The sequence below is a fragment of the Lycium barbarum genome, chromosome 10 (assembly GCF_019175385.1).
Source record: "Lycium barbarum isolate Lr01 chromosome 10, ASM1917538v2, whole genome shotgun sequence".
Classification (NCBI taxonomy): domain Eukaryota; kingdom Viridiplantae; phylum Streptophyta; class Magnoliopsida; order Solanales; family Solanaceae; genus Lycium; species Lycium barbarum.
Window position 1 is genome coordinate 4,577,856 of NC_083346.1, and position 21,761 is coordinate 4,599,616.

Sequence of the window (21,761 nt, forward strand, 5' to 3'; positions counted from 1 at the left end):
TGCCTATCTAAACAATGTAATTTTCCAACGAATGTGTATCAACAGCAAAGATGGTTTAACCACTGGGAGCGAGTAACCTGATAAAAATGATAAATAATATATTATAACCGGTTAAACTACGCAAATCAAGTAAAAAAAAAATATAGTGTCAACTTAAATCCATTTTAAAATGATATAATAATTTATAGGATTTGTCATGTGGAGAGTAGAGACAATATCTCATGGGGAATTGTTATTTGCTATTTTTATTTAAGGAAGCTGATCTTCCTTGTTGCTAACTATAAATTCTGTCTCTCCCTCACTCCTCTTGTGTCCAATAATTCAATCACCTTCATTTTTCAGACTTGTTCATTTTCTCTCTAAGTAAAACTTAATTTCATCATCATAAAATTATGGCAGTTTCTTCAGGTCCTGTATTCAGAATTAACCAGCCTACTTTACCGTATTTAACAAGTCCAAGATTTCACCTCACTAAGAAAAAGGTGAGTAAATAAGATACCCCTTTTAATTTTCTTGGAAAATTTTGTGTTTTTTCATATAAAGTGTAATGATCTTTTGTAGTTTTTTCTGGTATAATTTTGCTGTTCTCTTTTCATTTTTAAATTATCTGGTATTTGGAACGCACCGGACTAATCTTAAAATGTCCTAGTTTTAGTTTCTTTTAAATATTTCTGTAAAGTTATGATCTTCTATAGATTTTATATAATGTTGTCCCACTTTTTTTTTTTTACACGTGTAGTATTTGGAACTCACTGGCCTTGACTAATATTGTAATGTCCTTGTTTCAGTTTCTTGTAAAGCCTTAGTAAAGTTACGATCTTTTGTAGCTTCTCTGGTATAATTTTGTTCGTTTTCTGCTTTGCTTTTGAACCATCTGTTATCTGGAACGCACCGACTCGACTAATCTTGAAATGTCCTTGTTTTAGTCTCTTGTAAAAGCTTCTGTAAATTTGTGGCATAACTTTGTCCGTTTTGTATTTTTAACCATTTGATATTTGAAACATATTGGCCCGACTAATTTTGAAACGATATTGTTTCATATTCTTTTAAAAGCTTCTGTAAAGTTATGATCTTTTGCTCATTTTCTGGTATGATTTTGTCTGTCCTTTTATTTTTTTAACCATCTGGTATCTGAAATACACTGGCGCGACCAATCTTGAAATGTTCTTGTTTCAGTTTCTTGTAAAAGCTTCTGTGAATGGTTCAGATGAAATTAATGGGAAGATAGTAAGAAACAAAGAAAAAGATAGTTGGCAGATTGACTTTTCAGGAGATAAGCCACCTACACCATTTTTGGATACAATCAATTATCCAATGCATATGAAGAATCTATCCAAACTGGTAAATTCATAATCAAACCTTAAACATTAGGTTTGTAATTCTGTTTTGGGGATTTTTTCATCACTTTTTAATATGCAATTTTTTTGAAAAAAAACAGGATCTTGAACATTTAGCTGCAGAATTAAGAGCAGAGATTGTTTATTCAGTGGCAAAAACAGGAGGCCATTTGAGTTCAAGTTTAGGTGTTGTGGATTTAACTGTGGCTTTGCACCATGTTTTTGATACTCCTGAGGATAAAATTATATGGGATGTTGGTCATCAGGTGAACAAATCTTTCTTGAAGAATAGATTATTCTATAATTTTTTGTATAGTGGAAACTAAAGCGGACCAAAAATTTGCAGGCATATGCACACAAAATCTTGACAGGAAGGAGGTCCAAAATGCATACAATTAGAAAGACTTCAGGGCTAGCACCATTTCCAAAAAGAGATGAAAGTGTATATGATGCTTTTGGTGCAGGGCATAGTTCAACAAGCATCTCTGCTGGTCTTGGTAATATTTTCAGTCCCATTAAGTAACTTTATAATGGTTCTAGTCCAACTGTTTAAGTATTGTCCGCTCTGACCCAACTTTTGGGGCCTTACGGTTTTATCGCCATTGGACAGTTGAATTCTTGATCCCGCCTTATATGGCCCCTTAACTTTCCCCTCCCATCCCGATGTAGGATTTGTCTAAGGCAAGCTTTAAATCCCCTTTTGAGTTCAACTGTCAGCGTTATCTCGGTTGTTGCAAACATTCACCAGGAAAAAGAGTTTTTTAGTCCCAATATATAACTTTGTAATGGTTCAGGTTCAACTGTCAAAGTATTAACCGCTCTAAACCAACTTTTGGGACCTCGCGGTTTTGTCTCTTTTCTCATTTTTTTTTTAACCTAAAAGGGGCATTAACCTTTGATTTCTTAATCGCCTTATATGGTCCCTAAATCTTACCTCCCCCCCCCCCCCCCTATTGGGAATAAAATAGACCCACAAAAATAATATTCACGCTATTAGTGATAAACGCGGAACACTAAGTTATGGTTAAGTCAACAAGAACAAAATGAAGCAATAATGACACCGAACTTTTACGTGGAAACCCTTCTGAATAAGGGAAAAACCACGGCCAAGAGGAGCAACTGATATCACTATAGCAAGAAATTTTACACTGTGTAGTAACGAGTTCAAATACTCCTAAGACCACTACACCCTCAAAAGAAATAACACTCTTTTGATTTTCCCACCTCACTACAATATCACTCACACTCTATTTTTCTTCACAGACTATTTTCTTACACAGTTTATGGTATACCTCACTTTGCTCTCACTCAAATGTATTGTCTGAGATTTTTGGTGTGTCTTTAAACTGAAAGAGAGCTCCCTATTTATAGGGATGGAGTGTGCAATTTTTTCTCTTGGCATCAATTGGCATGTGCCAATTCAAAGATTGTATCTGCAAAAGGAAATTGCTGCAGATCACATTCACACACTTTGTCAAAGGAAATAAACATTTCACTTAAATCATGGGTATGGGGCTGGACCCCACAAATCTCCCCTTCCAGACCCATTCACATGAAGGAGGGTACATCGGGCTTCTAGTTTGAGTGTATGCCAACAAGTTCTTTGCCCAATTCAAACTTGTCTCTCGGTACCACTTTGGTCAGCATATCTGCAGGATTTTCACTCGTGTGAATCTTTTTGACATGGAACAATTCGTTCTCAACCTGATCACGAATCCAATGATATCTGACGTCGATGTGCTTTGTTCTCGCATGGTACATGGAGTTCTTGCTCAATTCTATTGCACTCTGACTGTCACAATAGACAACATACTCCATTTGCTGCAATCCAAGTTCTTGAAGGAATCTCTTGAGCCATATCATCTCTTTGCCAGCTGCAGTAGCTGCAATATACTCCGCTTCAGTTGTAGACAGTGCAACACACTTCTGCAACTTCGACTGCCATGATATAGCTCCCCTTGAAAAAGTAAACACATATCCAGTAGTGGATTTTCTGTTATCAAGGTCACTTGCCATATCAGAATCTGTATAGCCCTTCAAGATTGGATTTGATCCTCCAAACCACAAGCATTCATCTGAGCTTCCTCTTAGATACCTGAGTATCCCCTTCACAGCTTCCAAATGCTTTTTCCTTGGATTTTCGAGAAATCTGCTAACAACACCGACTGCATGAGCAATATCTGGTCGAGTGCATACCATTGCATACATCAAACTTCCGACGGCAGAGGAATAGGGAATCTTGGCCATTCTCTTTTTTTTCTCCGTTGTTGTAGGACACATCTTTTTGCTCAATTTCAGATGACCAGGAAGAGGTGTGCTAACCCACTTAGCACTCTTCATATTGAAGCGCTCTAGTACACGTTCTATGTACTTTTTTTTATGACAAAGAAAGCTTCCTTTCATCTCTTGAACAAGTCTGCTTAGCATAACCCAAGTCTTTCATTGCAAAAGACTTACTCAACTGTTTCTTCAACTCGCCAATCTTGGAAGCATTCCTGCCTACAATCAACATATCATCCACATATAGCAGGAGGATGATAAAGTCATCATCAGAAAATTTTTGTGCAAACACAGAGTGATCTGAAGAAGTCTTCTTATAGCCTTTCTCCCCCATAACAGATTCAAACTTCTTGTACCACTGTCTGGGAGCTTGCTTCAATCCACATAGACTCTTCCTAAGTTTGCATACAAGATTTTCTTTACCTTTTGCCTTGAAGCCCTCAGGTTGTTCTATATAAATCTTCTCTTCTAAGTCATCATGAAGAAAAGCAGTCTTCACATCCATCTGCTCAATCTCCAAATCAAGACTAGCAGTCAAACCAAGAACTGTCCGAATATAAGACATTTTCACGACAGGAGAAAATATTTCGTCAAAGTCAATACCTTTCCTTTGACCAAATCCCTTAACAACCAATCTAGCTTTGTATCTGTACTTCAAGCTATGTTCTTCGGCTTTAACTTTGAACACCCACTTGTTCTTCAAAGCTCTCATGCCCTTAGGAAATTTCACCAACTTATAAGTATGGTTCTCATGCAGAGATTTTATCTCATCTTGCATGGCTTCAATCCATTGATCCTTGTGCTCATCTTCCATGGCCTCCTCATAACATTCAGGTTCTCCCCCATCAGTGAGTAATACATACTCATTAGGTGAATAACGGGAAGAAGGAACATGCTGTCTAGTAGACCTTCTAAGTGGAATATCTGACTCATCCACGACTTCATGAGTAGGAGCATCTACCCCATCAATAGCAGCATTGTTATCATCATCAACATGCTGATCTGGAACATGATTCTGGGCATCACCATCGTCATCGAGCGCACCAACATCATCAACATTTGTATGAGGGACTTGATCAAGATTAACTAAACCTTCAGAACTTGAAGATTTTATCTTCTCCGCTTTGTTAATATTTTCAATGGTTTGATCCTCCACGAAGATAACATCACGACTTCTCACGACCTTCTTCTCAATTGGATCATATAGCCTGTAACCAAACTCATCAAGGCCATAACCAATGAAGATGCACTGCCTTGTCTTGGCAGTTAATTTTGACCTCTCATCTTTAGGCACATGTACAAAAGCTTTGCAACCAAACACTTTCAAGTGGTCATAGGAAACATCCTTGCCATACCAAACTCTGTTTGGAATATCACTTTGCAAAGCAACCGCAGGGGATAGATTAATAACATGTGCGGCGGTCAACAATGCCTCACCCCAAAAGGAATTCAACAACTTTGCTTCAGAAAGTAAACATCTAATTCTTTCCATCAAGGTCTTGTTCATCCTCTCTGCTAAACCATTAAGCTGAGGAGTCTTAGGAGGAGTCTTCTGGTGTCTGATACCCTGTTGCTTGCAATATTTGTCAAACGGTCCACAATATTCACCACCGTTATCAGTACGAATACACTTCAGCTTCTTTCCAGTTTCTCTTTCAACTAAAGCCTGAAACTGCTTAAAGACACCCAACACTTGGTCTTTAGAGCCCGTTTGGATTGGCTTATAAGTTGGCTTATAAGCTGTTTTTAGCTTTTTTGAGTGTTTGGCTGACCAGCTTAAAGTCATTTTGTGTTTAAAATAAGCTCAAAAAAATAATTGAGTCAATTTGACTTAACTTATCTAAAGCAGCTTATAAGCTGAAAACAACTTATAAGCCAAAAAAAATAAGTTGGGCTACCCCAACTTATTTTTTTTGACTTATAAGCTGTTTTCAGCTTAAAGCCATAAGCCCATCCAAACAGGCTCTTAGTCTTCAAGACGTAGACCCGAAGTTTCCTTGAGCAATCATCAATAAAAGTAGCAAAGTAAAGTGCACCACCTAGAGTCCTTGTCTTCATCGGACCACATAAATTTGAATGCACCAACTCAAGCAACTCTGTCTTTCTTGAAGGAAGATAAGACTTGAAAGAAACTCTATTTTGTTTTCCAGCCAAGCAGTGCTCACACTTTTCTAATTTAGCACTTTCGAAATTTGACAACAATTTCTTTTTGGCTAGAACATTTAGTCCTTTCTCGCTAATGTGGCTAAGCCTCTTATGCCATAACGTTGAAGAGTTATTGCTCTCAACTGCATTCACTATATTAACACAGGTAGAGGCCGTAGTCCAGTATAGACCACGACGCTTTTCGCCACGAGCCACAATCATGGAACCCTTAGTGAGCTTCCACTTTCCAGCACCATTGATACTGACATATCCCTCATCATCCAAAACACCAACAGAGATCAAGTGCAAACGAATATCAGGTGCATGCTTTTCATTGTTTAAAACTAGTTTAGTTCCAATACTAGTTTCCAAACAAATCGTTCCAACACCAGCCACCCTAGATACAGTTTCATTACCCATACTCAAAGTTCCAAAGTCACCCAGAGTATAGGATGAGAAAAATTCCTTCCTTGATATCACATGAGATGCGGCACCACTGTCCACAACCCAGCTTGACTCATCACAAGCAATATTTATCAGATCCGCATCAAGGACAGTAACAAGATCTTCTGTAGTAACAGCGGCAACACGATTGCCATCTTCTTTCTTTTCCTCCTTATCTCTATTCTCCTTTTTCAAAATCCGGCAGAACTTCTTTGTATGCCCTTTTTTTCCGCAATGATAGCACTCAATATCTTTAAGTCTGCTTCTGGATTTGCTTCTATGATGTTCTCTATTTTGAGAACCACGATTCTTGCCTCTCCCCCTAGTGTCAGTCACGAAGACATCTGATGAGGAGGAACCTTGAGATTTTCTTCTCATCTCTTCATTTAAAAGACTGCTCTTGGCAAGATCCATAGAGATCACACCATCCGGAGCAGAATTTGATAATGAAGTTCTAATAATATCCCAAGAATCTGGTAGGGAACCAAGTAGAAACAAGCCTTGAATTTCTTCATCAAAATTAATGCCCATAGCAGATAACTGGTTCATGATCCCCTTAAAAAAATTCAGATGATCTGTCATTGCGGAACCATCATGGTATTTTAAACCCAACATTTGCTTTATCAAAAACATCTTGCTGTTACCAGTTTTCCGAGCATACAAACTTTTAAGATGCTCCCATAGGGTCCGAGCATGTGTCTCCCCAGAAATATGGTTCAACACATTATCGTCAACCCACTATCTAATAAAGCCGCAAACCTGCCAATGCAACAAATTCCACTCTTCATCTGATTTATTATCAGGATTTTTAGTGGCAAAGACAGGTTGATGAAAATTCTTGACATAGAGAAAATCTTCCATTTTGCCCTTCCAAATGGCATAATTTACGCCACTCAAAGTAACCATTCTACTAGTGTTGACTTCCATCGTTTATCACAAATACTAATACTATTTATTCAGAGACCAAAGTAATTCTTTTCTGATGTGGAAGTTCAGACTGTGCTGCAACCACAGAGCATACTCAGACAGAACCTTGGCTCTGATACCACTTACTGGGAATAAAATAGACCTGCAAAAATAATATTCACGGTATTAGTGATAAAAGCGGAACACTAAGTTATGGTTAAGTCAGCAAGAATAAAATGAAGCAATAATAACACCGGAATTTTACGTGGAAACCCTTCTGAATAAGGGAAAAACCACGGCCAAGAAGAGCAACTGATATCACTATAGCAAAGAATTTTACACTGTGTAGTAACGAGTACAAATACTCCTAAGACCACTACACCCTCAAAAGAAATAACACTCTTTTGATTTTTCCACCTCACTACAATATGACTCACACTCTATTTTTCTTCACAGACTATTTTCTTACACAGTCTATGGTATACTTCACTTTGCTCTCACTCAGATGTATTGTCTGAGATTTTTGGTGTGTCTTTAAACTGAAAGAGAGCTCTCTATTTATAGGGATGGAGTGTGCAATTTTTTCTCTTGGCATTAATTGGCTTGTGCCAATTCAAAGATTGTATCTGCGAAAGGAAATAAACATTTCACTTAAATCATGGGTATGGGGCTGGACCCCACACCCCCAACCCCAAACCCCCACCAAAACTATGTAACCTTTTTTTGCCTCACAACGAACCCCTTTTTGAGTTCAAAACTGACAGCGGTCCGTTGGTTGTTACAAACTTTCACTAGTTTTTTTAAAAAAAAAATATATTTTATAAATCCTAAGTAAATTTGGAGTTTATTTGGGTTCGATGATGTATTGCAGGCATGGCGGTTGCTCGAGATCTTTTAGGGAAAAACAACCATGTCATTTCTATAATCGGAGATGGATCCATGACAGCAGGACAAGCATATGAGGCCCTGAATAATGCAGGGTTCCTCGATTCGAATCTAATCGTCATCCTGAATGATAATGAACAAGTTTCTCTACCAACTGCAACTTTAGATGGCCCTGCAACTCCAGTAGGAGCCCTCAGCGGTGCCTTAAGCAAACTCCAAGCTAGTCGTAAGTTTAGACAACTTCGCGAAGCTGCAAAGGTATATATGATTCATTTTTTCGCTTACTTTTAGTCGTATTCAAGGATTGAAATTAGGCAAAGGTGTTCAAGTACTCTATTTTTGTTATGTTTTTATGTAGAGTATAACAAAGCAAATTGGTCCTCAAGCACATGAAGTTGCAGCTAAAGTAGATGAATATGCAAGGGGAATGATTAGTGCTTCTGGTTCCACTCTTTTTGAGGAACTCGGATTGTATTATATCGGTCCAGTAGACGGACACAATATCGAAGACTTGATCAGTATTTTACAGAAGGTGAAATCAATGCCAGCACCAGGACCAGTCCTAATTCACATTGTAACAGAGAAAGGAAAAGGATATCCACCAGCAGAAGCAGCAGCCGATAAAATGCACGGTATAGGCAATAAAATAAAAAGATTTAAATGTAGTAAAAATTTAGAATAACTGAGATACTTTCGTTCGTTATTTTCAGGGGTGGCACAGTTTGATCCGAAAACAGGACAGCAATTTAAGGCCAAATCGCCTACTCTTTCATATACTCAATACTTTGCTGAATCACTGATTAAAGAAGCCGAAAATGATGACAAGATTGTAGCTATCCATGCTGCAATGGGTGGTGGAACTGGCCTTAATTATTTCCAAAAACGATTCCCGGAGCGTTGTTTTGATGTTGGCATTGCTGAGCAACATGCAGTTACCTTCGCAGCCGGTTTAGCTACAGAAGGACTAAAACCATTCTGTGCTATCTACTCCTCGTTCTTACAACGAGGCTATGATCAGGTAACAACACGATACAGTACAATATAATACGAAATAAAACTATAGGAAACAACAATTCCAAACAGACGGTAAAAAAACGGTAACATTTGAAGCACTCTCACTACTAAAAAGAAACAGGAATTAGCAACAGACAAATTATGTAGCGAAACAGCAAAATCTGTGCTTAATCCTGTTTATCGATGAATTAGCTGACATGTTATCAAAAAATTTTGTTAGCATATTATCAGCAAAATCTGTGCTTAATCCTGCTTGTACAATATAAGTTTTGCATTTTCGGATTGTTGTACTAACATTGCACAATTGTAAAAAGGTGGTGCACGACGTGGATCTTCAGAAATTACCTGTCCGGTTTGCAATGGACCGAGCCGGTTTGGTTGGTGCGGACGGTCCAACACATTGTGGAGCGTTCGATGTAGCGTACATGGCTTGTTTGCCTAATATGGTAGTAATGGCTCCATCAGATGAAGCAGAGCTAATGCATATGGTTGCAACAGCAGCTGCTATTCATGATAGGCCTAGTTGCTTCAGATTTCCTAGAGGAAATGGAATTGGTGCAGTTCTTCCTCAAAACAATAAAGGAATACCAATTGAGGTACAAATTCATTGCCAATTCACCTCTAGTAACATCTCAATGAAAACTGCCTTGTGGAAGCTCATAAGCTAATCAAGTCAGCATATAAACACTTTTAAATTATCTACGCATTTATAAACACAGAAAGTGTTTATAAGTCAAAATCAGCCAAACTCTATAAGCTGGTCACACTCAACTTAAGGTTTTTCAGCTTATACGCACATTTGATTTGACCAAGATTTTTATACTATTTTATCGTTAATATCTTTTGTAATTCCTGAAATACCCTTCCCAAAACAGAACCCCTAATCCCCTCTCTATTTCATTTCCGCCCTTCGTCCTTCTCCTTGATATGTTTAAAATTTATACTTTTGAAGGAAATTAAGGACAGTATAGTCATTTTGATAGAAAAAGTATTCATGAGCATTTTTTTGTCAAAACCTCAACTTCTGCACTTAAATGTTTATTTATATCATCAACTTCAGCACTTAAAAAGTGTTTTTTCAACATTTCATGCATATCAGCTACTTTCGATTAGCTAAACCAAACAGGCTCTAAATGACGTTGGCGTTTATGTTTGTACTGTAATATCAACAGGTTGGTAAGGGAAGAATACTCAGAGAAGGTGAAAGGGTTGCCATTTTAGGATATGGTTCCATAGTACAACAATGTTTGGGTGCTGCAGACATCTTGCAATCCCATAATGTAAGAATAACAGTAGCTGATGCTAGGTTCTGCAAGCCATTGGATGCTGATCTTATTAGGAGATTAGCCAAAGAACATGAAATCTTGATCACTGTAGAAGAAGGATCAATTGGAGGATTTGGCTCACATGTGGCTCATTTCTTAAGCCTAAACAGCATTTTGGATGGACCCCTTAAGGTAAAAATTACTATGAAACTGTGTTTGGTACTAGAGAAGTTTTTTTTCAAGAAAATATTTCCAAATATGTTACTGCACCTGTGTCGGATCCTCCAAAATGCACTACTTTTGCAGGATCCGACATGCATCCGACGATATTTTTGAATAGTCCAAACAACATGGTTTAATTTCTAGTGTTTGGTTATCAGAAGATATCATGTTAGAAGGAAAATGACTTCTCTCGGTTATGGGCAGAAGTCATTTTCCTTACAACAATCTTAACATTTTAACTTCATACTACTTTCTTCAACTAACACATACATTATTACTTTCTTCAACTAACACATACATTATGACTTTCTTCAACTAACACATACATTATTAATCTTTAGAACTCAGAACTTTCATCAACCTACTCCCTGATTTGCTAATATTACTCCCTCCGTTTCATTTGATGTGTCTTAGTTTGATCGGGTACAAAGTTTAAGAAAGTAAAAACGACTTTTAAACCTTATGATCTTAAACTAAAGATGCGTTTTAAAGTACCAAATGTGGTCTTAAACATGCCACATGGGATGTTTGAGTTAAAGAGTAATTAAATATAAAAAATAACATTCTTTTTTTTTAGACAGATTAAAAACGAAGGTACGAAACATAAAATGAAACACGGAGTATATCTTTTATCTTATATAGTATATTCTTTCGTAATTTCTTTTCATTCACCGACTGGAACCGGAAAACATATTTTAGGTTTATGGAAAATGACTTTTGTCGTACCAAATGCATTCGAAATTGTAAAGTTCATGAATATTTTCTTCAAGTGGATTTGTCAATTTTGTTGTTCCACTTTTTGTTTTTAATTTTAAATGTTGAATTTTGCAGTTGAGGTCAATGGTACTTCCAGATAGATACATTGATCATGGTTCACCACTTGATCAAATTGAAGCAGCTGGTTTATCATCTAGGCATATATCTGCTACAATTCTAACATTATTGGGAAGGCCAAAGGAAGCTATGGTAGTAAATTAAATATCCAAGAGTGAGATTCTGTAGAGTTTAAGAGACGGATTAGAATTCTAATCATTAGATTGTAGTTCCAGGACATGTGCCATTGTTTTTGCACTGAATTAATCAAAGATTCAGATGTATCACATGTGCTAGTAGTGCATATTTTTGTCATTTCATGTTGTGTAGAAAGGGTTGTAAAAATAAGAATTTACTAAAAGTCCTATGCACTGGTTTAATTTCAAGATATATAATGGGTGTTGACAGAGTAATCTAATTTTTTAAATGTATTTTGCTTTTCAAAAAAGGAAATATATTGCCTTTGTAGACAACCATTGCAGAACAAACCATCAAGTTAAAAATCTAGCGTGCATGAAAAAACCATCAAGAATACGAACATCAAGAATCAATTTGCACCTGATCCGAAGATTATATTACGAACAAGGTTATCGAAGACATATGGAGTATGGGTTGAGTGGTTCAACTGAACCCAACAGTCTCGACACAGAGCGTAGATAAATACGTCAAAAAGATGGTAACTTCTGAACCCATAATTTCATAAATGCAATGGTTCAATGCTAACAATTTTAAATGTTGAACTCATCCAATTTAAGTTCTCGATCAGCTTCTTCAAAAGATGGTAAAGCACGCCTAGTACCACATTAGCTCATAGAATTTGGTGTATTTTCCCAAGGTTTAGCGTCTAAATTTCAAAGAAAGCAACTAGACAACATAGATATGGTCATATGGAGCATGCATACTTACAGGTTGCCAAATGCACCATAACAGTTTCCTAATGACGAAGAAATATTTTCATCAATATATGGGGTAGCATCTATATTCTGGTTAGTTTATGTCCCGAAGCGCTGGTGATTTTGATTACAAGAGGATGAAGGCATGAAGAAGACTCTGTGCCATTTGGATCTGTTCAGGTGAACCGGATATGATCACCTTTCCATCACATTCGCCAGGACCAGGAACTTGTAGAACGACTGCAGCTCCAGAGATCTGATCCATAACATAGAAAAAAGATGCAATCAACATAAACTTAATTTGTTGATAATAATAATAATGCAAGTTTTATGACATGATGTTGACTTGATTATGACCCTAAAAAGGAAACCTTGGGCTTGGAATCACATCGACTCATCCTAGTTCTTTTTCCTATCTATCCTCACCCTTCCCTTTTTGCATTCTATTGCTTGTTTTATTCCTTTTCTTTTTGGGAGGGTGTTGAGTTTACCTCTTTCAACCGAGCCAAATTGGAACCATTCTCGCCATAAACAGAACTGATTTTTTGTCCTGAAACAGTGATCGTTTTTTTTGCTGCCCCGTTCTCATCCATCCTGCTCAGCCAGTGAAAGAGCAAGAAACATGACTAAGCAAGTATATATAGATTCCGAGGAATATAAACATAGAACTTGACTCATCTCGAAGGTCAGTTGCCTTTTAAAGATTTTCCATGTTTATTCATGGATAACTTACAAAAACAACCACATCAAGGAGAAATAAGAAAAATGCATGTTTTTACTTTAGTTTTTGCTTGTGGAAAACTAAGTTGTCAGTTTTCAAGTTTCTGTTATAAGACTATAAAAAAAGAATTAATTGTGTATGCCAGTCACAACTCAGACCTTCCACGCTCAGGTCCACCATGAGAACTCTTCCAGCCACCCTTTCTTCCTTTGATTGGCTTGCCCGCTTTGCTATTCAATCTATCCTTGGACTGCACAATAAATAATTTTCAAAAAATAGGTCTCCATAGAGGCATACGAGACAAAGATGAAAAGGGGGAGTGAGCCCAGTAAGCAAATAGGACACAGCTTTCAAACCTGATTGCCTTGTAATAATATATGAGGACCACGAAGATTTGGCACAAAACCAAGGTGATCCATTTGGTTGAGAGAAGAAAAGCTGGACAAGTGATCCGACTGACAAGGCATACTAGTTCCAATTTCGTGTTGACTGCTATGGGAGGGCGTAGAGCAAGACTTATTTCTAGGTACTGCTCCTTCAGAAACCATACCGGAAAAGAAGATTTCCCTTAGCCTACCAGTAAGTTGAAAAAGGGCACTCTTCACGTTATCAAGTTCGCCAATAATCTGTAGAATAATGCTTTTATCTTCCAGTTGCAAATAAACCAGACATGAATATAAAAATATTTCACACTCAAATATACATACACGCACAGCCCACACACCATTAGTTCATTTTTCAAGCTTTACATTTATAAAAGGATTTCAGCTTAATTTCCTTGATTAATGTAATTACTAATTACTGATAATGAATGCATCGCCAGCAAAGGATGTGGTGCAGCGGATGGGGCTGCTCCTCCCTTAACAAGAGGTCTCGGGTTCGAGTACGTATATAGTCGAGCTCCAATGCTACCTGGCATTGGGTGGGAAACACACAAAAAAAAAAAAAAAAAAAAAAAAAGATAATGAACGCATTACTGCAGATTGATTTTGGTTACAGAAATTGTTTCCAAGGGAATTATTAGTTTAAGTTTGACAAAAGAGTTCAACTGGTTAAACTGGAAATGGGGCGGCAAGGCAGTCTAGTACTCCAGTGAGATGCGAAAACTACTAAATAGACCAGAAGAGTACTAGTTATAAATTGATCCCTGCAATGCATTAAATGCAGGAGAGCCAAAAAAGCAATTAAGTGCTCTTAAAAAACTTGAGAAGTTATCTACACAACCCAGAAAATTAAAAAAGAAAAAATAGAAGAAGCTCAAAGTGATTTTTAATGCCATTCACAGAAAGGAAAAAATGGACGGGAAACCCTAGAGCCGATATGTTTTATCCAAGTAGTAGACCAGGCCCTGGCAAGTGAAAACAATCAACATGATAACACTGACAGTATAAAATTCTCTCAACCATATCAGTACCAGTTTCTCAAAAAAAAAAAAAAAAAAACTTTCAACCATATTTCTCCTCAAACATAATAGTTTCTACAATCAATGTTTGATTAGTAATGAACGAAACAGGTTCAAATAGAGAAAAATGGATAGTGGGTATTCGTGTAGCCTACCCCAACCAGTTTGGGCTTAAAGTGTAGTTGTTTCAATATTTGATTATTATTACATAATTTAGAGTCATGTAACAAGTGAGATCAAATTCACTTAGTTCGATGATCTGAGTACACCTGAAGTATGTCAAGGAAAAATATGTGTAGCCAATTCAGTGATAATTGGTACGTGTAATGGATGTGCTTAAACTGTATTTGGTCCATCTTAATGAATACTGAAAACTTAATTGCTTGAAGTTAATCCACCATATTTTAAGTTCAACATTTTTTAATTATTCGGCAAGTAAAAGTTACAATTTCAAAACTTTAATTTACCTGATCCGAAAAAAAAAAAAAAAATTGTCGTCACAGCTTCCTTATTTAAGCCAGTATATGCTGATTCCCATAAAATTCAATCAACTGTAATGAATCTCTTGATAAGACTTTGAACATTTTTTCTGTAACACCATTACAATATACCAGTGCAACAGGATTAGTAATATTTTTTATTCCTAATTCTCCAGCTAAAGATTGTTGTATTTGAGGTACACTCGGACATTTTTGTACTCTTCTTTTGCCATTTTGTTATTGGTCAACTTAGAGGAGAACCAATATTTAGTTCTTTTATCGTCACAAAATACATTAGGGTTAATAGTATTTGGTTCCTTAGTTATCGTTAAATTCTAGTTTTAGTCTTTGTGATATCTGACTAGGCAGACTTAACCTTCCATTACTTGAGATATGCAATTTTGATCCCTTTGCTTATGAATATTCACAAAGTTTCAGATTTCTTAACCATTCCACCATTTAATTGCTACATGTTATGTTAAAATTGTACTGTTGTTGTTGTTGCATATTTCAGGGTAATATACTTCTAGATTTTTTTTTATTTTTTTTTTGGATAGGTTAATACTCCTTTAGATAATAATATACTTCTAGAAATAGCTCAAATATAACATATTTCCTACATAACGGGACCAAAAACACACATTTTAGTTAATTGAGGGTTAAATGAGATGAGCCATATATCACAAGGATCAAAATTAGAATTTACCAATAACAGAAGGACCAAATGCTACTTGACAGAACTGCCAATAGTTGGACCCCTAGAGATCAAAAGTAGTAGTTTAAGTTCATACCTGCACTACTTTATCACCCTCTGCAGCACAGTTTGGAGCGTGTTCTGCACCCAATAGCTGTACTTCAACCCCCGTCGAGGAACCTATATCCGATGAAACTCTTCCCCTTTCATCGAGTAGACATTTAATTTCATGTGGTCCAACTAAGATTCTTGCACTTATTGGGCCAGCCTTAATGTGTTTGTGTTCACGGCCTACTTCTATAGATCTTTCAAACACTCGAAGTGTGGCAACTTGTGCAGGCGAGTATAATGGGTCCCAGCTCTAAAGAAGATCACAAAAAAGTTAGAGAAGACAGCATTTGTAATGGAAAAAATTGCATGGCTAGAAGTTAAATAATGAGGAAGCAATGATAGTCACTGAACTTCAAGTGAAGATATGATGGCAACACGCTCTTTTGACCTTGCTATTGGAGTGGAAAACGATATAGAAGCCCCAGTATCTTTCTCTAGAGCTTTGATAATTTTGGCACCCCTGCCAATCACACCTCCAGCAGAGTCATTAGAGCAAAGCAATCCAAAGACTACTTTTCTTTGAGCACTGTCAGCATCCAGATTCAAAACTCTATCAACATCGGATGACAGTGAATGGGCGAGTGAAGAATGATTAACGGCATTTCTCGACAAAGGTTGTATCGAGGATTTGGTATCCAAAGGAAAGTCCGGAGGTTGTTCATGGAATGCGCCATTTGAAGTAACGTGGGCTGTTTTTCTCTCAGCTGGTTGGCAAATTTGAAGACGCCGAGAAACAGGAACTAGTGCTTTCTTTACCGCAATAATTCCACCCATTATCTGCATTATATTAAATAATCACTCAGTGATAGAATAATTCAAATGCAATTTTTTCCACTAAAAAGAAAATCTCGTCATTTGCCACATCCAAATGTATGTCAATATTCCATTACAGAAGATAAACTTGGAAAAATTATCTCAGAGTAAGGAGTTCCTTTCTGATTTATCAACTTGCTTTTCACTACATGAGACGTAAACCGGATTTGCAAAAAGATATAATGTCCGTGGAAACAAAGAAAAGCCCATTCCAGATCTAGTAAATCCTTTATTTCACCTCAACAAATAATGACTACCTATCCCAACTCTAATGTCGATTCACACGCTTAAGTTCCACACTCAAGCTGAGATATTCATCCCATTAGTTTCATTTTAAGAGACAACAGAGTTTTCCTTTCTTTTCCAGGGATCTCTTTATTTTTTTATTTTTTTTAAGGAGCCGTTTGGACATGATATGAAATTGAAGTTTTGTTTGGGCATGCAATTTGGATTTCTTAAGTTGTATTTTTTCTTATATACATAAAAACCCTACAAGTTGTGAAAACCATCAAAACTTTCCCAATTCTTATACAATCTTACCAAATGAGCAAGTCATAATTCATAACAAAATTAATACGCTACTAGAAGGCCTTTCCAAAAAATACAACATCAATTGATCAAACTTTAGTACAATAAAACGGAAAATTGAACATGAGTTGTAGTGTAACTACTCTTTAATATAATCCTCCCACATGGTTGGTAAGAGTAAATTTGTTATAAATATACTACCAACTTGTAGATCTTTTAATATTTGATATAAATGGTTGGTAAACATGATTGGTAAATATATTTACCAACTTATGGATCTATTTTTACAAAATATAAACTTATGGGTCAACTTTTACATTTAAAAAATTTGAAGTCATGATTTGGAATCACAAATCATGCCTTTTTGGATGATTTGGGATTTCATCTCGCATGTCCAAACACCTACTTAGTGTGGTTGTCAAACATGTGGCAGCAATGTCAGGAACTTTGATTTACCTCAAAGATTACCAAATTTACCACCCACGCCAGAGAACCCCTTTTGTCAAACCACATTTTATTACTATTTTTTTTAAATTTTTTTTTTGCCTTGATAAGGAAATATCAAGTTTGGAGATGCGGGGTATCGATCCCTGTACCTCTCGCATGCTAAGCGAGCGCTCTACCATCTGAGCTACATCCCCCACATTTTATTACAATTCTCACCAGACTCAAAAGAAAAGAATAGTCCTACAGACGTGATATTTCATTTCTAGTTAACATCAAAAAAGTTGGTAGCAGCAAACAGATTAAACAAACTAATAAAAGCAACCTGAATGTCAACGGAACAACTACGCCTCAATCTCAAACTAGTTAGAATTGCTATATAAATCTTCTGTATTCATTCCCCTCCATTTCATTTCAGTACCCATTAATTTGTCACAAGTTTCGGGTTCTCTCAAACTCACTGCCATACAATCACTAATCAAACTAAAAGACTCTTGTCAAACACCATACTAATATGAGCATACAATACAACACATTACTATCTCCAACCAGATAAAAAGTCAAAATCACTGTCATACAATCAGTCAATCACTACCCAAACAAAAGACTCATGTCAAGCACCAAACTAATATAAGCATACAATACTAACACATTAATATCTCCAAATAGATAAAACTCATTAAGGTACCATGTCCCACCTGAATTAATTCTTCTTCTGGAATAGCACAAGCTGGAAGCTCCTCTTTGTTCAAAACCTTAATCTTAGCACCTGTTCTTTTCCTTATACCATCCACAATCATACCACCTTTTCCCATTAAACCTCCAATTTGACCCTTAATTGCAAGTAATCTACACCCAACTACCCCACCATCATTCCCTTCAACCTGCAATTACACAAACTTAAAATTAGCCCATGAAAATATAACCCCCTCAACCCGTCCATGATTATCGACCCGCCTATTTATTAGCTCAGCTCATAAATAATTGGTCTGATATGTAGCCCAAATTTACCTATCATAAATCTTGTAGACATTTTCTCTATTTGATATAACTGTGGTGTCAAATATATCTACCAACTTATGGGTCTTTTTTTATAAAATATAAACATATAGGTCAAATTTTACATTTATATTTTTTAAAATTATGATTTCAAATCCCAAATCATGCCTTTTTTGGATGATTTGAAATTTTATACCATGAGATGAAATCGCATGTCCAAACGGCTACTTATTAAAATTGAGCGAGTGGGGTTATGGCCAGCCCAAGTAAGTTAATAATAACCCGTCTATTTATCAACTCAGCTTTACCTGCAATAATCGTTCGTAAACACGAATCAAACCTTCTTGTGCTCTAGAAACTTCCACTACTGCAACATCTTTATTATATTTTATTTCTATTTTTTTGTCTATAGTTGAGTCACCCGAGATGTTGATGACCCGTTCATGGCAAGTGGGTAACGGGTCTTCGAACCGGATTTTACAACCGGTTTGAGTTTCAAGGTTCTTGATGACGTGTCCCGAGTTTCCTATTACTCCACCTGCCGTGCTGACGTGGCACAATAGCCGGAAATTTACTTGACGGTGGTAGTTGTTTTGGTGGTTCATTTTTTTTTTGAGAAAAAAAGAAAAGAATGAGGTTTATATATATATGATGACTGATTTATGTAAGACAGTTGAAATATTGTTGTGTCTTTTTATGGGAATGTAGATTCTATGTTTTTTTTTTTTTTTTCGCCGGAGATGAAGAGTGGTGACCAAAAAGTGGGGTTTTTTTTTAAGAAAATGATGAAAGTGCGATTCTTTGTGTGTATGTTTTGTCTTTTTTTCTATTTGTTTTTTTTTTTTCCCCCAAAATAAGTGTGTGTTTGGATGTGAGATTATTGAAGTTTTCATACTTTTGGAATTGGGTTATCATGGTTACTACTCCTTCCGTTTCAATTTATATGAACTCGTTTAACTGGACACGACATTTAAGAAAGAGAGAATACTTTTGAAACTTGTGGTTCAAAGTAAGCCTTGAAAATTTGTGTGGCTGTAAATCATTCATAAAGTGAATTTATTTCCAAATTAGGAAAAAGGTCATTCATTTTGGCACGGACTAAGAAGGAAATAGGTTCAAACAAAATGAAACAGAGGGAGTATTAGTTAGGAGTATGAAAAACCGGTTTAATCAATGAAAAAACCGGTTTAATCAATAAACCGAATCAATAAAATACTATTGGTTTATTGATATTGGGTTATTGAGTTAACTATTTGTTAAGGGTTTTATAAAAAAAAATTATTGGATTATCGGTTCCGTTACCGGTTTTAAGGATTTAATTAATGATTAAACTAATAATTCAATAAGCTTATATTAAAATTATCTTTTTATCCATAATTATATATGAGTGTCTTTAAATTTTAATTTATAAAGACAAACCTTTTGGATCTTTGAAGTTGCTGCTGCTTACTGCTTTCTTTTACATTTTTATAGTTTTTGTTTTTCATTTACAGTTTTTGTCTGCTGCTGGTTTTTCTTTTTGAAGAAGTTGGGGTTGACCTTACTTATGAACAAATGAACTGGCCTTATTTGTTTTTGAAAGATTGCTACAGTGCATTTTATATTTTTTATCTTGTAATTTGTGTAGACTTTATGCATGAAGGCAGTGTATATATGAGCATATGAAAACAAGATAAAGCAAAGGTTAAACCGAAAACTGAACCATTAAAGACCAAAAATCGATAACTGATAACGAATATCTTATCGGTTTGGTTTCGGTTTAGCGTATTTATAAACCGAAAACCAATAAATCGAACCAGTAATTCAGAAATCCGATAAGCGCCGCTACTACTAGTAGGCATTTTAAAATAGATTTTGTTGAAACTTGAAAAAATTATAATTTTCAAAGTTGAAGTCGGAAAATGAAATTTAAAATTTAAAGTTCTGGGACATGTCACTTAAACAAGTTAGAAATTTTGTGAACGAAAAAAGATTTTTCACTGACCAGCTTCTCAAACTTGAAAATTTCGTATTCTCAGAAGCATAAAAAAATTAATTAAATATATGGTCAAACAAAATTTTAAATAAAGGTTGAAAAAAAAAAAAACCTTGTGTCCAAACAGATCCTTAGTGCGATTTGCCACCTTTTTCGGCTGCGATCAATTTTACTACTATTATACTTATGTATTTTTGGACCAAAGTAGTATTAAATTAGATATGTGGTATCAAGCCTTCCCATAATTAGCTAAAGCATTTACCATCATGCTTGTCTTTCGATAAATGTGACAAAGGTAGAGTACGTCTTGTAACTTTGAAGGACATGAAATCATTCATCTTTATATGTATAACTGCTAGGTGTGTTTATGAAAACCAGGAAATCAAACCAAACCGAAACTGAAAATTGAATCAAACTAAGAAAGAAAACCGTCACTTTTTTTTATTTGATTTGATTTTACCTTATAAGGTTAAAATATCATAATATTTGATTTGAGTTGTAAGCACCTTAGTGGAGAATGAACCCACCAAAAGAAAAAGAAAAAAGTTAACAAGAAAGGCCAATTAGTAATGGGAAAAAAGTGAAAGCGTGACTATTTTGGGAAGGGAAATAATAATGATGGACCTCATCAAGGACTTCTTTATTGTAAGCGTCTGCCCGTGCACTTTAGATTATAGTGTATTTATGCGTATGTAATTGTATTTGAGTAGTGATAATATATATATATATATATATATATATATATATATATACTATGTTCAAAACACGATTAATATAACATTGTAATTTATGTTCCGTATCTAAAACTTTATTATATTAGTGTTTGCTACGAATACAAAGTTTGTAAAAATTTATTAATACTTTTTAAAAGAGAAGACTTGTTTAAAAAGAAACTATTTTCCTTTCTTTGAGACAAAATAATAGCAATATTTAAGCAAAAGTTGATACTTTGAATTTTAATTCAATTAATTTAAAGGTGTAAAATATTCTATTGTTAATGTATGTAGATTGGACCTAAACAATACTTATTATTTTTTATCAAATTTTGATTTGAATAATTCTAATTCAAATTATTAAAATTAATTTTATATGTTTAAAACGAAACAAAGTAGAAATTTGATTTTCTATTTAAACGAAGAACTACTATTTTTTAATTTTTGGTAAATATTTTTGGTTTAGCTCATTTTACTTATCATGTTGTATTTTGCACGATTTTTCAAGGAAATGTCAATTAGAATTAAAATTTGACTAATTTACCTTATTAATTATTTGATCTCCATTTAATATTATTTTTTCTTTTACGACATTAATCTTTTTTCACATTTATTAGAGTAAGGAAAAAAATGAAAAAGTAATTAAATTCTATCTTATTTTAAAATATAAATAAATAA

At 35.4% G+C, this 21,761-nt stretch overlaps 2 protein-coding genes and 1 non-coding gene across 4 annotated transcripts; 1 reads left to right on the plus strand and 2 right to left on the minus strand.

Annotated features, from left to right (window-relative positions):
- Positions 1 to 267: 267 nt before the first annotated feature.
- On the plus strand, positions 268 to 11,724 carry LOC132614438 (probable 1-deoxy-D-xylulose-5-phosphate synthase 2, chloroplastic). Its single transcript, XM_060328891.1, has 10 exons — positions 268 to 482; positions 1,177 to 1,341; positions 1,439 to 1,603; positions 1,684 to 1,834; positions 7,984 to 8,255; positions 8,356 to 8,629; positions 8,708 to 9,015; positions 9,326 to 9,607; positions 10,184 to 10,468; positions 11,330 to 11,724. Exons 1-10 carry the CDS (start codon positions 393 to 395, stop codon positions 11,474 to 11,476), a joined length of 2,139 nt encoding a protein of 712 aa, XP_060184874.1. The 5' UTR covers positions 268 to 392; the 3' UTR covers positions 11,477 to 11,724.
- A 263-nt stretch (positions 11,725 to 11,987) lies between these two features.
- LOC132614439 (KH domain-containing protein HEN4-like) lies at positions 11,988 to 19,235 on the minus strand. 2 transcript variants are annotated; one of them, XM_060328893.1, is made up of 8 exons: positions 18,704 to 19,230; positions 18,095 to 18,280; positions 15,963 to 16,388; positions 15,598 to 15,861; positions 13,282 to 13,551; positions 13,084 to 13,175; positions 12,696 to 12,798; positions 11,988 to 12,460 (listed from the first exon to the last, which is right to left on the minus strand). In XM_060328893.1, exons 1-8 carry the CDS (start codon positions 18,998 to 19,000, stop codon positions 12,332 to 12,334), a joined length of 1,767 nt encoding a protein of 588 aa, XP_060184876.1. In that variant the 5' UTR covers positions 19,001 to 19,230; the 3' UTR covers positions 11,988 to 12,331. The 2 variants fall into 2 exon arrangements, with proteins under 2 accessions (XP_060184876.1, XP_060184877.1); XM_060328894.1 differs by lacking the exon at positions 18,095 to 18,280 and having other exon boundaries at positions 18,704 to 19,235.
- On the minus strand, positions 17,521 to 17,593 carry TRNAA-AGC (transfer RNA alanine (anticodon AGC)). Its single transcript has one exon. It is a non-coding gene; the product is annotated as a tRNA-Ala (tRNA).
- Positions 19,236 to 21,761: the final 2,526 nt, after the last annotated feature.

What these genes read in the sequence shown, in the direction of transcription:
- LOC132614438 (XM_060328891.1), top strand. Translation starts at nt 393, where the DNA reads ATGGCAGTTTCTTCAGGTCCTGTATTCAGAATTAACCAGCCTACTTTA. An exon ending in AACTTCGCGAAGCTGCAAAG is followed by an intron (nt 8,256 to 8,355) that starts GTATATATGATT and finishes GTTTTTATGTAG; the next exon opens with AGTATAACAAAGCAAATTGG. An exon ending in TACAACGAGGCTATGATCAG is followed by an intron (nt 9,016 to 9,325) that starts GTAACAACACGA and finishes AATTGTAAAAAG; the next exon opens with GTGGTGCACGACGTGGATCT.
- LOC132614439 (XM_060328893.1), bottom strand. Translation starts at nt 19,000, where the DNA reads ATGAACCACCAAAACAACTACCACCGTCAAGTAAATTTCCGGCTATTG. An exon ending in TTTACGAACGATTATTGCAG is followed by an intron (nt 18,281 to 18,703) that starts GTAAAGCTGAGT and finishes GTGTAATTGCAG; the next exon opens with GTTGAAGGGAATGATGGTGG. An exon ending in AGGGTGATAAAGTAGTGCAG is followed by an intron (nt 13,552 to 15,597) that starts GTATGAACTTAA and finishes ATTATTCTACAG; the next exon opens with ATTATTGGCGAACTTGATAA.